The 15,756-nt window shown below is 37.5% G+C and overlaps 2 protein-coding genes across 2 annotated transcripts; one reads left to right on the top strand and one right to left on the bottom strand.

The window, feature by feature from the left end:
- Positions 1-4,338: 4,338 nt before the first annotated feature.
- spag8 (sperm associated antigen 8) lies at positions 4,339-7,803 on the bottom strand. Its single transcript, XM_077497708.1, has 6 exons — positions 7,628-7,803; positions 6,790-6,922; positions 6,601-6,646; positions 5,574-5,688; positions 5,041-5,103; positions 4,339-4,675 (listed from the first exon to the last, which is right to left on the bottom strand). The coding sequence occupies exons 1-6, from the start codon at positions 7,676-7,678 to the stop codon at positions 4,568-4,570; spliced, it is 516 nt and encodes a 171-aa protein (XP_077353834.1). The 5' UTR covers positions 7,679-7,803; the 3' UTR covers positions 4,339-4,567.
- Positions 7,804-9,837: 2,034 nt separating this feature from the next.
- pmchl (pro-melanin-concentrating hormone, like) lies at positions 9,838-13,408 on the top strand. The gene is made up of 2 exons (XM_077497706.1): positions 9,838-9,901; positions 12,740-13,408. The coding sequence occupies exon 2, from the start codon at positions 12,917-12,919 to the stop codon at positions 13,313-13,315; it is 399 nt and encodes a 132-aa protein (XP_077353832.1). The 5' UTR covers positions 9,838-9,901; positions 12,740-12,916; the 3' UTR covers positions 13,316-13,408.
- The last annotated feature ends 2,348 nt before the right edge of the window (positions 13,409-15,756 follow it).

Here is a 15,756-nt window from a genome sequence, read left to right on the forward strand (position 1 = left end):
CTTACAAAAAATATGCAGTGGTAAAATCATTGTCATGACTAAAACTAGACTAAAATGGTGAGTTATTGTTGACCAAAACTAGAATAAAATGCTAGATTTATAGTCAATAAAAATGGATTAAATAAAACTGGGGTGAGTTGACTAACTATGATAATAACCAACAAATGTATGCAAGTATTGCGATATTTGTACTAGTTAATATATATCCACTATAACGGCTCCATTGATCATTATTTATTGAACAATTACTTGCCAGGCCGCTAGGGGGAGTGCCTCATAAGAGTGGCGGGGGAATGTACGGAAGTCTTAAATCAAAGAAGACTCATGAGATTACATTTACTTGTGTAAGACACTTATCTGTCCAGCAACTGACTCCGTTTTGCATGTTTCTATGAAAAAGGTGTATTATATCTTCAATTTTAATATTTTAAAACAGATTTTATGTTTCGACTTTTCGAAGCACTTATTAATATTGATTTAATTGGATTTAATATTTAAGTAATTCCATTTATTTATTTACTTTTGCAATGTTACACACAAAAAAAAATGGGTCACAGTTTATAAAATGAAACAATTGACTACGTAACTAACTTGTTGCATGAATATAGTGTTTCAGAAAATTTGTTCACAGAAAGTGGTCTCTGTTAAGAAGACACTTGTATTTGTTTAAAAAAAAAAAAAAAATACACTAAAGTACTCACTTGCTCATGTTTTGGCTCATTGTCCCTCTGCAGAAAGTGCATTTCAGTTTTAGGCCACAAACATTCAAGTCGTCCCGGTCCTGAAGGAACAAAGCAGCCCCACCACCAGCCCCAACCACCACCACAATTGAGGCGAGAAAGGCCTTGAGTTCTTGAGATGTGGTCCTGGGTTCCTTTGTGACCTCCTTTGAGTCGTTATTCTGCTCTTGAGTCATTTCTGTTGGCTGGTCACTCACACAAAATTTACAGCCGTTCTATGTTGTCTCCATTTGTGACCGAAAGCTTTAGGAATGGCTTTGTAACCATACAAATAATATCAGTTACAGTGGAACTTCAGGTTATGAATCTAATATGTTGCTTGTCCAGATTCTCAAATGGAAACGTACTCAAACTGAGGTAATGTTTTGGAAATGCAATTTAGTCTGTTCTAGCCGCAGAATGATGTTACCGGTATATTTACTTTATTCTAAACGCATGGTTAAAAATGAATACATGAATGAATATATTATGCAATGTGAAAGCAATTTATTATGATGATGTAATAATAATAATAAGTGGGTTGCGTGCAAATCACTGTGCAGTGTCTTACTGTAGCTGTTTTGGGTACAGTCATGTTTACATTAGTGCTATCTGGAATGGCCACCGCCTCCCATAATGGAGAGCAGCTTTTGCATTGCATTGTGGGGAGGTGGTGGCCATTTTAGGCAAAAAAACAAATATACAGTTTACCTTGGGTGGCCATGCCAAGACTGTTCAGAAATATGTATTTGATTAGCCACAGTTAATTTATGATTTAACAAGGGGGTCAAGTACTTTTTTCCCACAGAGGGTCATGTCGTAGGGATGTCAGCGATAAGGGCAATATCGTGATATCGTGATATTAAAACTGCCACAATATTTTCGTCGTCATGTTTACAATATTTAAAAGGAACACATCTGTTAAAAAAAGTCAGGTTGATTTAAATTTGTGCAGATCTAGCACCCTCTAGTGGCTATTTTGTTAGTGCAATTTAATTTTCATTAGGGATCTTTTGGCCTTCTATGTTTAAAATCTATGCTAATTGTCAGATAAAGGGGAACCTAATTTGCTTGTGAAGCGACCAATGTGTGCTTGCATTAGCAAGTAAGTGCCTCAATATTATTAGTGATTGTAGGTGGTTTATATGCATTGCTGTTAAGTACAAAAGCACAATATTGTGCTTTTTTTTAGTATGAGCTCTTTTTTTTTACAATATTGTGATCTTTTTTTAAATATCGCCAATGCCCCCACAATATCGTGATAATTATCGTATCGTGACCTTCATATCGTGATAATATCGTATCGTAATGTTTGGATATCGTTACATCCCTATCATGTAGCTTTGAATGTTTTTTTTCCCCCATAATATTTAAAAACTGCATTCAATGTTTACTTAAGTCCTCTGATAATTTACATGTGTTTGATCATATTAAACATTAAAGTGGGGAAACTGCAGAGAAAATACTTTTTCACAATACTGTATACTGCGACTGGCTGGCAACCAGTCCTGGGTGTCCCCCGCCTGCTGCCCAAAGCCGGCTGAGATAGGCTCCAGCACCCCCGCGACCCCTGTGAGGAATAAGCGGTCAAGAATGGATGGATGGACAATATTGTATAAGGATTGTAATGATGTCAAGTTTATCTGCATGGGAAAACGACTTCTCAATGGACCATTGCAAATAATAATAATAATAATAATAATAATAATAATAATAAAATTCCTACAGCAACTTTTTATCACTCATAAAGCAATGTAAAAACTCAGATTTATTTACAATCGAAAAATGTTTGAGAATAGGCGGTGACAAAACAATAGATAGATGTTTGTAAATTCTTTTACATGTTGAACATAAAATATAAAGACTGAAATATGACAAAATGAAATAGTGGCGCCGGAATGGATTCTTTTAATCTTGATTGATCTCTTCAGAAAATTGTGCATTCAGATGCAGATGTTTCAGTCTTTGTTCTTCGTGTGCGCCTCCCCCAAAATAACGTGACACAGAAGAGACACAAATAAGGAGGAGAAAAGAAAATTGATGTATAACATGACATCGAAAATGACAAGTACAAATCCTCTCCAAGCCTTTCTGTTATCATCTAATGTTCTGACATAAAAATCTGCATACACAAAAGCTAAAATTACTTGTCGCCATAGCTACCGCCCACTAATCTTTACTGAATGCTCAGAAAGGATCAACATCTCCCAGCATTGTGATTGACAGAACACATATAAGATTCAGTTGTAAAGTCCTGTTTGATTTCCCAGCGCACATCGCTGTGTTTCACCATCTGCATATACTGTAGATGCATGTCTTTGGCTTTCTCAACGTTCTTGCACAAAGATAATTTGATGATACTTGCTATAGGAGGCTTTTGTGAGGCTTTTGAAGCTCTTAAATAGTTGCAGCGTTTAGTTCACACAAATGGTTAAGTCAATTATGTAAAACAAACTCCTCTGTCTGACAGAGGCTGTATAAACTGTCATACTCTTGAAACCAAAAACTGAAAAACAGCAGACACACTCAAAACAAACAAGATTTATTGCACGTATCAATGTCCATTTTAAATTCAATTTGCTGATAAAAAAAAAAAAAACTATATTATCACAATAACAAAGAAATGTGGGCGCAATTGTGTTTGTGTAATATAGTATGATGAAGCGTTTATACATCATGATTTTTTTTTTTTTGTCATAAGAGCTCGTAAAGTCCCTATCAAGTGAAAATAAACAAAAATAAAATAAAGTATTTGAGCCTCCAAAATGGTGGAAAATATAGCCCCGATAGAATCTTAACTGTCACTCAAATACATTCCTCGATGTGAATCGCACATGAAAAACATGTCCCTCTATGTTTATTGAACATGTGGACCCAACCAATTGAGACAGTGGGCGTCGTCCAATAAGTCACCACCTTACTCCATTTTGTGTCATGTGTGAGTCAGCATAAAATAGTGAGCGAATGGGAAGCTTGTGCCAGAAAGCCCAAGCACGTACTTGGGCCAAAAAAAAAAATACTGAGAACTGAAATGGCGAAAAATATTTTAACGCTCCATCACAACACTTCGATACGGAATTGTTGTGCGGCTTAGCACACATTTCAGGCACTTAACTTCAAACATATTTAAGGCACAGTGGTACATTTCAAAGTCTGTCATTGAGCGCAATTCTCCGTTTGACTCTCAGTAAACGGGTGTAAAAGTGTGCCAATGCAGCGGCCATGTTGGAAGGGGCGGCTTTCGCATCAAAAGCAATGCATGTACATAATGTGTGGTGGCCATGTTAACATGCGATTGTCCTGGACATTAGCTTAGCATCGTCACTCCTAAGCGCGATGGCTGTTTACTCAAGCGGTAGTTGTGTACATGTCTCTTGAATATGAAATTTTTGGTACATATGTAAGGCCTTATCTACGGCATCTAATCGCAAAGGAAGCGCTAATATTATAGCTCATGAACGCCACCAGATCCACATTATCAGTACCAGCGAACTAAGTTTGGAGAGATTTTTAAACTTTTGAGTTTCTTATTATTTATTTACAATAATTTTATACGGTATTGGTTTTGAGCCCACAAAAAAAGTATTTATCGTCTGTAAAGGACGAGTCGTTTCCCAAATTAGTCGAAGTCCATTTTTTATTTAGAAGCAAATCACTGATATCATTTTGCAGGGTCTTTAAATGTAAGCCATAACTATGAGTTTGACACTGTTAGTTTAGCATATTGAAGGAAAAATGAGTGTCAGCGTCTCTACATGCAGTTTAGAAAAATCAATAATGAAAGCTAGTCAGCAGCAAAAGCATACAAGGAAAATATGAATTGATTGAAGAAGCATTCATTTGGACGATTATGAAATGAAGGCGTCTTCAATGTCGTCCCGCTTCTCACCGATGGGTGTGGAAAAATGGGCCGATTTTCGAAAGGGTGTGTTCGGGCACTCTGCCGGGCTCACACCCTGTAAGACATAATAAAAAACATTATTTTATTTTTTTCAATGCATCCTGAACTCGACGGGCTGTGGGTTCTGTTCAGAATTCAGAGAGGCTGCAGAATCTGCAAAAAGAGAATAATTGGGAGGAGAAATCTTCCACCAGAGTCTCTAATCATCTTCCTGTTGACCTTGGTGCGCAAACATTTCATTCATGGAGCTTGTGCGGTTATTATTTATTTCTCACAAATTGGATGGTACCATTTGTAAGGGAAAAGAAGGACTGCACGCTTTCACAGGGAAAAAACACAAATACATATTTTGTACCAAAAAAGATGATGAAATAAAAAATAAACAGCATATTTCATATTCCATCAACAATTGTGACTCACCTGTATCCGTTGGTAATTTTCACTCCAATAGCTGATGGCCTGCTCAGTTTTATAATCATGAATCTAGAAATAGAATCAACAAAATGGAGGGGAAAAAAAAACAGTCATTCATATTTATCAATAAACCACTGTGTACATCGTACCTTTTATATAATATAGGTGATTTTACTTCAGGAATTGACATGAAATACAAATTTTACGATGACTTTGCATTTCTAAAAACAGTCAAAGTGCAAAATGTGCTGGTTATTTTATAGGCTTCAATTTGTTTGGGGTGTCTGCCATATTTGTCATAAATGACAGTCTTGTTAAAGATAAACTATGTTGTTGCTTCTAGACTCATAAAAGTAAAGTCTTATTTACTTAAAGCCATCGTGTTATAGTAAATTAAAAACAAAGATGGCCAGGGAAAAAATAAAATAAAATTTGGATTTGCAGGAATCGGAAAGACGAATGTGGAACCGACATGAGTGCCATTATTAACACTCAAACTCACAGAACGTAACACTCAAGTTGTATGCAAGGATACATACGCGGTTGACTTTAGTCGTCCGGGGTACAAATCCCTCAACGCGAAAATCCCTCTGAGTTACGGAGGAGAAGTCGGTTTGGGGAAGCGGCGGGTTCCGTTCTGCATGAATCTTGTCTCTGCAAAAAACATCATCAAACAATTATTGCATAACTAAATATTCACATCTACATTTATGTTCTTTTAGTGTTGCTAATGTTTCTGTTTTTGACGGAATCCTGACTGCACTGCTATTGGATAGGACGGTTATGTTAAATAACATTTGAGTTTGACTATCCCTGGTTTGTTTAAATATCTGAATATCTGGACGAACAAAAATTACAAAAAAAAAGTAGAGCTGTCAAACGATTAAATTTTTTAATCAGATTAATCACATCTTAGAATTTTGATTAATCATGATTAATCACTGACTTAAAAAGGCTTTTTTCCCCCCAACTTATTTTGCCCATTAAATTTGAAGCGCACTTGTTATGTGTTAATTTTTTCAACATTTAATGTTATGAGAATATCTTCAAAAATTTATATCCACTGCACACTCTCATCCTGCTTTTTCGAATCAATTAATTATTTGCATAATTTAAAATGGGAAAAAAATGACTTCCGGCATATGTAAACATTTATTAAATGCTTTACTTTAATGCATGTAGTTATGTTTATTGCTCAAACTCCAACAGCTACCTTTAACGTAACCATCCTCTGTTGGCTAAAACAGGATCATCTGCGGTCAAAATTAATAGTGTGATTAATCTGTGGTAATACAATGATTAATGCGATAATTTATTGTGATTAATTAATCTATTATCGCTTTAACTTTGACAGCCCTAAAAAAAAGGTTAACATTTTCCTGCTATCCTATAAAAGGAGCTTTGCCTTCTGGAGTGAAATAATTCCCATGCAAAAGCTGCTGTATGAAGGAAAGTAAATTCATGGCTTGACCACAATCATCCACCTGACTTCAACCCAAATGAGAACCTGATTGAGCATCCTTGTAAAAGGTACAACAAAGTTAAAGATATAATATGAATCCCTACCTTATTATTTGGGCAATTCTTCTTTCCAAAAGCTCAGTCCTGAGGCCTGAAGAAATGATGAAGCACATGAAAAAAAAAATCAAGTGAGAAGTAGTGCAATGATTGTAGAAAATTGCTTCGACCATGTGACTGTTGAATTGGGACAGTCCCTTAGCGTGTGTGGCCTGCCAAAATGAAAACTCCACATACCCTGCAGCCTCACCCCTGGAGCCTTTGGAGGAGCAAATGCCGATTTCAGGGTGGTGATACTTTCCATCTTCGCTCCCGTGTTCATGGTGATGAGTCCCTTGTGACCATGTCTCAGGATTTGCGCTCTTGTTTGCTTGGGAGTTGGACAAAATGTCAAAACAATATATTATTTAAGTGCACCACTTAACCACCAGTGACTTGTGGGTTTTGATTGATTATTAAACAGAATGACTCAAATCAGATGTCCTAATTATGAAAATGTGACCATGAGATTGCAGTTGCTTATGCCGCACTATTTTCCTCCCATAATTGCAGGTGACTGATTTGCTTTTTTGAAATTAATCAACATTTACAGTTTGATTAATGACCAACCCAAAGGGTTAATCTATATCTCATTTTCGTTCATCTAAATTTATCTAAATCTAATTTGCATTTCAAACAAAAGTTTGTTTTTCTTTCCATTTATTTAAATTGGTCATTCTAAACGAGCAAAACCGGTTTATCCATGTTTGTTTTGTGGTGTGTGTGACATTTTATTTTTCAAAAGTAAAATGTACTTTGGCTCTATGAAGGTATGGCAACCCATTGAGAAACAAACCGTTTATATTCATTACTTTTATTTTGAAACAGACTTTTGAGCGTGACGCGCCCGGAAGTTCGTACCGTCGAGTAATGTATAATGTATTGTCAAATCTCAAATCGACGTTTTCTGCAAATCTTGTAACACATGGTGTTTCATCTGAACAAACAACAAGCTCTGCTCAGTTCTTCATTACCTCCGATGTGTACAGAGAAGAATTACACAAAGTGGCACCACAACCGCACGTCGCAGACTCACCACTTCGGGGCCGTCATTTTGTTGACTTACATCAACTGCGCCGTCCGCCATTTCAGCAAATTTAGGAAACTATATCGCTTAAACCAAGAGTTAGGTCAGGTGTAAGTAAACGACCTAAGGTACCGCATGCAAAAATCGGGTCCCTGCGACGGAAGTGTCTCCATAGTAACGGTAAACACACAAGACGTTAAACCCTTGAAGAAATGAGGCACGTTGCAGGCGAATGTGACGTCATTCTAATTGTCGAAGCCATTCATTACTGCATGTATTGGGGTCTCGTTGCATGTAAACAAACTGAAATGTTTACATTAAACTATTTTAATAAATCGTATTTGTTGCCTTCTCCACTTCCTAAATTAAATCTAATACTTTTTTGAGCAACTTATTTTTCATATTTGTAATTACTCCCCATTCCAGCTATACTTTGTTTATATTATATTTAATTAAAAAAAAAAACAATTGACTTGATCATCTCCTCTCTGTGGAGGATGAAGGGTGACTCATCTTCCTCACATTCCTTCATGTGTCTACTGAGGAAGATTGCAAGGCTTTAGCTAACAACTTTTTCCCTTGAGGCGCAATTAAGGGAAAGAAAAAAAATGTGCTCCTGTCATTTGGCCACCTGTTAGACATTTAATTACGTCCAATCATTGATCCACCGGATCTTCATTGTAACATCAGGGTTAAACTCAGACACATGTTCGCCAGGAAACCCTACTGTGTTACCCTTTCCAAAGCTTAAATAACAACTATAAAAGTATTGATTTGACCCGATTTTACACCTGTATTATTTATGAGCATGTCTGAATGACTTCTGTGAAAAGGTAATTTTTTATACACATAATATGCTTTTGAATGATAAAATACTGTGATTATGAGTATTTATGACACAAACATGCCAATCCACTTCACATCACATCCCCCTCGCCTTTATTGAAAGCGATGCAGACCCTGCTATATATAACACCCTGGTCCTGTTACAGTGGATATGAAACCAAACGAAAACCACAGCGCTTGTTGCTGAGACTCTGCGGCAGAGTTTTGACTGTCAGGCAGCCAGTATGTCTGGAACAGGCTGCCAGCTCAGCATGAAAGCCCCGTCAGAACTCTCCAAACTATCAAACTGGGCTCAACGCTCCTACTCATAGGTTTCCAGGTGTTCATATTGTGAGCAGACATTTTGTAGGCTGTGCGTGTATGGGAGTAAGGATATTATATATCCCCGATCTACAGCAATGCAACAAAGTCATTAAAGATAGTGAATATTACCTTTGTCAAACTCAATGATCCATCATTTGAAAAATATATTTTTAGATAGTGTAGGTGTACCTATGAAAGTGTCTGATGAATGCCTTCATCCTGTTTTATTATTTTCTATTTCATATTTTTGGGAGCAAATAGCTAATCTAAGGTATTGAATCAAAAGGAGACAGCCGTTCCTTCGTGCGCATGTACTTTAGGTGTACACCCAGAAGTCAGTATGCTGAATCTGACCTGTGTGGGCAAGGTTGCGTGCGATCTGCTCAACAACTGGTCTCCATGGCAACATGAACATCGGCAAAGACTCAGTCCCTCACTGTTAGACAGTAGAAAGGAAGAGTGATTCAGACACTTCCCATGGTGGATTATTTTAGACCTACTATTACATTCTAATGGGTCCACCAAAAAGCAGACATTAGCTTGTATTAAATAGTCTCATACATACCACAATAGAAACTATCATTATGTTCTTGTGACTAAAAGTGTCTGGGACACATCTTAATTTGTTGGTATTAAACGATATAATATGCACACCAAAATGAACGGTTGCTCTAATCAATACATGAGCATTTTCATGATTTATTTTTTATTTTTTTTAATTATGTACCTAAAATCTTCACAGCAGTCAAATATGACAGCCATATTGTTACCTGCTAGCTGTACTGTGCATCATGATTTGTCTCATTTTTTAATTAATTTAGATTATGCCATCTTGTTGTGTTGACGGTTTTTGTACAAACTGACAGAAGGTATGAGCTTGTTTCGGTTCTCTGGAGTTTTTTGTTTGTTTGTTTTTTACGCAAAATAGACATCGAACGGCATCGAGCAGTGGTTTTTCCCGACTCCAACACAGCTGATTCCAATCAACAGGATCGCTATCATGCTTATGCGGAGCTTGCTGATGAGCTGATCATATATCAGCTGTGTTGGAGAAGCGAAACATCCAAAACCTGCAGGACTCCGGCCCTCGAGGACCGTGTTTGCCCACCGCCTGTTCGAGAGGGAAATAAACAGGTAAGGTAACCACAAAAATATGTTAACACAAGACATGTCTGTCGACTACAGTATCTTGCAAGTGACAGGACGAATGAACTTTCTTTCTTTCTTTCTTTCTTTCTTTCTTTCTTTCTTTCTTTCTTTCTTTCTTTCTTTCTTTCTTTCTTTTCTTTTTGTGTCTGCCTTTTCAGGAACTATTTTAGGCTTCTACCATTCCATAGCAACAGATCGATGGTCATCTTTCCTCTCCTTGCTTTCATCTTTTTCCTGACCTTGTACCAGCTCCTATTACCGACACAAGCTTCAAATAACTGCTGAGAGCAATGTTTGGCTTTCGTCTTCGCACTCTTAGGAGTTTCTGTTGTTTTCCATCATTAGTCGGTTCAACATTCCAGGGTGCTCTTCAGGTCTTCGCAAACAGCAACGTTACTTTTTTTTCCCCCCGTCTCTTTTAGTTTTTGCTGGTTCCCGTGTTCCGTGAGTTATCTTTCACTAGAATGCCCCCTAGTTGTTCAGGTTGCAGAAGAGCGCCAACTAAAATGGTACTAGCTTTGTGTGTTTGTTTGAGCTTTCCTTGAACAGGGATTTGATTTTTGCAAAAAGCCTTTGGTCAGTGCCTGCCTGCCTCACAATGTGCCTCGCAATCTTACAATGTAGTTTATACTGCAAGTGACAATCTAAAGAGAGCCAATACAAGAGCTGTGCAACAGAAATTCTGCCTTAGAAAAGATGGACACCACTTCAAAATACTACCACATCAATAACAGTCATCCACAATCACATCATTAAATAAACATTTAGCAGAATTTTGGCTAGTGCTTGCATTGGCTCCCATTAGACGTACTATTTGAGCATATATAAAACAGTCTTTATACAGCCTAATTAACAACATGAAAAGAAAGAGGAAAAAAAAAAAGTTTTGTCCATGACAGCCCCAATTAAAAATGACTTAAGTGGTCCCTTCTCTAGTGAGCAATCTTGCTCCCATTCTTCCAGACAAGCGCAGAGGAAGAAAAGCAGCTAAAAAAAAACAACAAAAAAACCTACTTTGTCATCTATGGTGAAAATTAGCAAATTAGCTGAGAAAAACTGAAAGTACAAATCACTCCTGTCATTTCACCTACTGGCGGGACTCTAATTACATCCAATTATTGATCGAGCCAATCTTCATCCATTTTTACAATCTCAGTGCAGCAGGACTGCAGGTTAGTCAAGCATTTTTTTTCCCTTGATGAAAGCCGCTAAGTCTCCCTTTTCCAAACACTGTTTTTAGTCAAAAACACATAGGCTCATTCAATGAAGATGCTATGTTGTGTAAAATGTAAATAAAAACAGTTTAATGATTTGTAAATCCCTTTCAACGATATTCAATTCAATTTTCTGGGCCTGAGCTCATCTGAAATGGATTGACGCAAAGTGGAAAAGTGTGCTGTGGTCTGACGAGTCTTCAAATTGATTTTGTAAATCATGGACGTCATCTGAAAGAGACAAAGGACCATGCGGGTTATGATCAGCGCAGAGTTCAGAAGACAGCATCTGTTATTAATGCTAAGAGGTATATACAATTTTTGTGGCAACATACTCGTATGCTGCCTTCTGAGAAACAACAGCAAGACAACGCCAAGCCACATCATGCACATGCTACAAGACTGGCCTTCCAGGAGTCCAAATCTGTCTCCTGTTGAAAATCTTTGAAATCTTTCAAAAGTTGTACATCAAGCAAGAGTGGGAATTAAATACACCGCAAAATCTATATATCTGTAGGCTTATTGGTTAGCATATATTAGCTTGACAGATAGCATTCTGAATTTTTTTTTTCTTTCTCAAAAAGGTGTATTTGATCAAATTGCAATTTTGGTGTTTTGGCCATCAAATAACTGTCAGTCATGTGACATTTGTTGGTTTCCAATCTCTGCTAGTGCTAGCTAAACCGTTAGCATAGGTTACGATTAACTTGGTGTTCAAAAGTTGTTTGCAACGCTTGTATTAACTTTGTCAAATTGTTTGCATTGTGTGGCAGATGGCTTTACTTCTTAGTTGGAAGATTTTGGACAGTTTCTGGATTTATGATAATTGTGTTAACCTTTATTGTGTCTGTCACTTATTAGTTCTACCTGCTCTGTTAGCCTTCCTCTGCTCCTTGTGTGCCCTGGTCAGTCGTGCCTTATCTTGTCTGTTGTTTCTGTGATTCTTGCTTTTGATTGAGGTCTTTTCAAATTCTGTTTTTTTTTATTTTTTTTTTATTTTTTTTATTTTATTAATTTATTTTTTTAAACTGAATTTGATGTTTGCATTTCACCTGTGAGGCCACAAGTCTGATCCTGAGCCTCTGAGCGTTGGTCATCAACAGTTTTAGAAACTCTGTTTTAAAAAATTCTTTTAAATTATTTATTTTATTTTTATAAAGAAATTGATAGTCGTGAACAAGTGCAGGTGCATGTTGCTCCTCGTTACCAAAAGCCATAATTGACGGAAGAGATCCATGCTGGCAGATTTGTCGCAACATTCTCCTTTAGGATTATCTTTAAACTTCAAACTGCCAACACGACAAACAAACACTCAGATTGTCTCACTAATCCTATTTGGTCACTGCTGTAAAAACAAGAGGGAACAATAAGAAAACGTGGTTAGCCTTCATCAGAAAATATGAAGCCACAATGCTCCTATGGGTGGTTAATCCAACTCCATTATTTTAAAGGTCACTCATTTTGGATTAAAGTCTTCTTGCTTTCAGCCACTCAAAGAATTCCGACTGTTTCGTTTTCAATGGTCCAAAGTCATCCGCTGCAGGACTTTAATTAACTTGTGTGAAGATAACGCACTTCAACAGTGCAATAATTCTACTCATACTTTCAGCTAATTTTCGGAGCACAATGGGAGAAGCTATGACGACGTTCAGGACAAAAGCCAACATGGTCAATCCTGTGTATCCCAAATGGTATAAATGACCATCTCAGGATCTTTAAGTCACAACAAGAAACTGACAAATCTGCAGAACGATTCGTCCAGGCAGTCTTGATAACGATCTCCACCATGAGACAGTCCCTCGTGTGCATCATGTTTGCCGCAGCGCTTTTGCTGCACTCTTCTCTTGCGTCGCCCGTGGACCTGGCTGAAGACGGCTCCTTGGAGCAGGCTGCATTCACCTCCTTGCTGAGCGAGGAGATGACAGAAAACAAGCGGGGCGAGGCAGATCCCATCGCCGACGGCAAAACGAGAGGGCAGAGGGTCATCGTCGTCGCCGATCCCAGCCTTTGGCACGACATGCGAATGCTGCACAGCGGACTGCCGCTCTACAAGCGACGAGCTGATGACAACAGCCAGGTCATCGAGCACAGAAATACCGGCCAGGACCTGAGCATCCCCATCCTGAGGCGGGACACCATGAGGTGCATGGTGGGACGAGTGTACCGGCCATGCTGGGAGGTCTGAGGACACTTTGGACAGGATCCTTTACTGCCTTGGGCTGAATTGTAATATATTGCAGAATGATGTGTCCATATTCACTTGTTTGCACATTTGAGATTAAAACCTATTGTAGTCTGATTTATGCCTTGTGTACTTCATGTTTAGTTTGCTAAATCAGACAGGCAAACTGGAAATATACTTTGCTAACTTTGACTGCCAAACATTATCTGAACAACAACCCCGACAGTGCCAGCCGAATTTGAGCATTTTCACTCATCTTTCAAGGTAAACAGAATATTGTGTGCGATCACTACATAAACATGTTGGATACTACATGAAAGATTGGATTCCATTCTTTCATTAGAAAAGAAAAAAGTATGTTTCTGCCTTATTTCGTTCTTTAGTAATCACCATTTGGAAATAGGTACCGGTAATTTGAGTGGCATAAGCGAAAATAGAAAAAGATAAGGAGAATACAAGTGTTTAGTGAAAAGATACATTTTCTGCACAACAGTGACTTTGACACTAATATGAAAGAACATGAAAGAAAACACTAATATCTCTTTGAACAACAACATTGTGACTCGTGCAAACTCACTTTCTTTTCATTTTGTTTTATGAGGATGACAGGAGAGATAATACAGTGGCTCAAGAAAAATGTATTTTATTTATTTATTAACTTATTTTTGTGAATATCTGGTTCCTGTAAACAATTCCGTGGTTACATCACAATTAAATCTCAGGTCAAAATGGCGGTCTTACTGGGTGAAGACAAGCTCTCCACTCATTGAAAAAAATTGGACATTAGCTAGTTGTAATTTGATTTGTGAGAATTATTTTGATTTCAAAATGTGATGAAATGTCGTTTGACTATGAAAAAAAAATCTGCCTGCAGAGGCAAAAATGCGATATGAACAGAAATTGGACCTAATTGGTATAACATTAGATGGATACCCTTAGGCTACAAACAACCAAGTAGGCTACAGAATCAAAACTTTATGTATACAATTTTGTTCTTTGATCATCTTAATATTATACATTATGCTAATACGTCAAAATTGTTCCATAGAAATCTAAAATGTGCGACGTGCAAGCTAAAAGATTTCAAAAGACTAGCATATGGCTCACTAGCTAGCACAGAGCGGTGGTGGTTTGAACTCAGGTTGAGTTAGCCTGTTAGCCAGTCTACACTCTTTTAATATTCGATACAAAGCATTTGCGTCAATAATTTCAGCAATTTGGACAATTCAGAGTGATGTTTTGCCTGTTTTTTTTTTTAATGTATTTAACCCATATGTTTGCCCTCCTGTTGCTACGAAAATCACTCTGAGGACCGCAGATATAGATAATGATAGAAGCTGTTTGACACCTAAAACATGTAGAAAACAAAATAATACTTTTTATCATGCCACAAATCGATTCTTACCACTTAGTGCTCACTACAAAGCATTACGGTCTTGGTTAACATCCATTTTGAACCATTCGGTTCCATTCTTTCACTGCTTTTACACATTTTCACCAATGTACAGGATGCATGGGAAAAATGTGGAATAATAATTTACTCCCCATCATGTTATGGCTGGAACATCCAATCTCACGACAACTTTTAGGCATGATTTCTGAGAGCTTTGTATGCTAGTCAGAGGCAAAAGCAATACATAACGCCGTTTTGTTTTCACCGTGAAAGGGCGATTGCATTGCGCACGTATCAGAAATGTCAGGATGTTTGGAATTTTCCATACGGCTATAACTCTGCTTCATATCACAATGAAATAAGTCTGGTCTCGATTTTGACCTCATGCAAGGATTTGCCATCATAAATGATAAATAAATTTATGGTTATGGCCCCTAACGTTTTTAAGAGGAGGATAAATCACAAAATATTTTTTATTTTACAGTCTACAAAGGCTTAAGTAACGACAATTTTAAACATGAATAGCTTTGCTAGCAGAGTCAAATGAGGTGCATGGGAGAATGGACAATTTTAATGGTGTCCAATTTATTTAAAAGTGAACTCCCCCCATCTGTCTCAAGCAATAAAGCGTGTCTAATTGTTATTGCATTTAGTGCAGTGACAATGACTGGCACTCACTGGATGAAATCTGATTCTACAACCTAATTACAACCCTCTCTTTTTTTTGTGTGTGTCCTCTCACAGGATGAATCTAATATAGCTTGGTCAAACGGTTTTGTGGCATCTGGCGCCAAAGGGGTCTCCGATGTCCATTACTAATTGAATCCCAACCAGTCGGTTTAAATGATCAGTGTAGAGCTCAACGTGTTGAATCTGATTGGTGGCAGCTCTATGGAAACAAAAAAAGGATCCAATCTGATGGAGCAAGACGTGTTCAAATAATCACATTGTCTTTGTGACATTCATTTTGAAATACACTTACACATTTGATCGCACTTTTATGCCTACTTCTCTTTCGCACACTGGGAAAGTCTTGGCTTGGCTTTATGCA

This window comes from Festucalex cinctus, chromosome 15 (assembly GCF_051991245.1).
Source record: "Festucalex cinctus isolate MCC-2025b chromosome 15, RoL_Fcin_1.0, whole genome shotgun sequence".
Classification (NCBI taxonomy): Eukaryota; Metazoa; Chordata; class Actinopteri; order Syngnathiformes; family Syngnathidae; genus Festucalex; species Festucalex cinctus.

Excerpts from the sequence above, each read along its gene's own strand:
- spag8 (XM_077497708.1), bottom strand. The coding sequence starts at position 7,678 with ATGGCGGACGGCGCAGTTGATGTAAGTCAACAAAATGACGGCCCCGAA. Across the intron at positions 6,923-7,627 it reads AAAATGACGGCCCCGAAGTG|CAAACAAGAGCGCAAATCCT; the intron begins GTGAGTCTGCGA and ends CCAACTCCCAAG. Across the intron at positions 6,647-6,789 it reads TCCAGGGGTGAGGCTGCAGG|GCCTCAGGACTGAGCTTTTG; the intron begins GTATGTGGAGTT and ends TCATTTCTTCAG.
- pmchl (XM_077497706.1), top strand. The coding sequence starts at position 12,917 with ATGAGACAGTCCCTCGTGTGCATCATGTTTGCCGCAGCGCTTTTGCTG.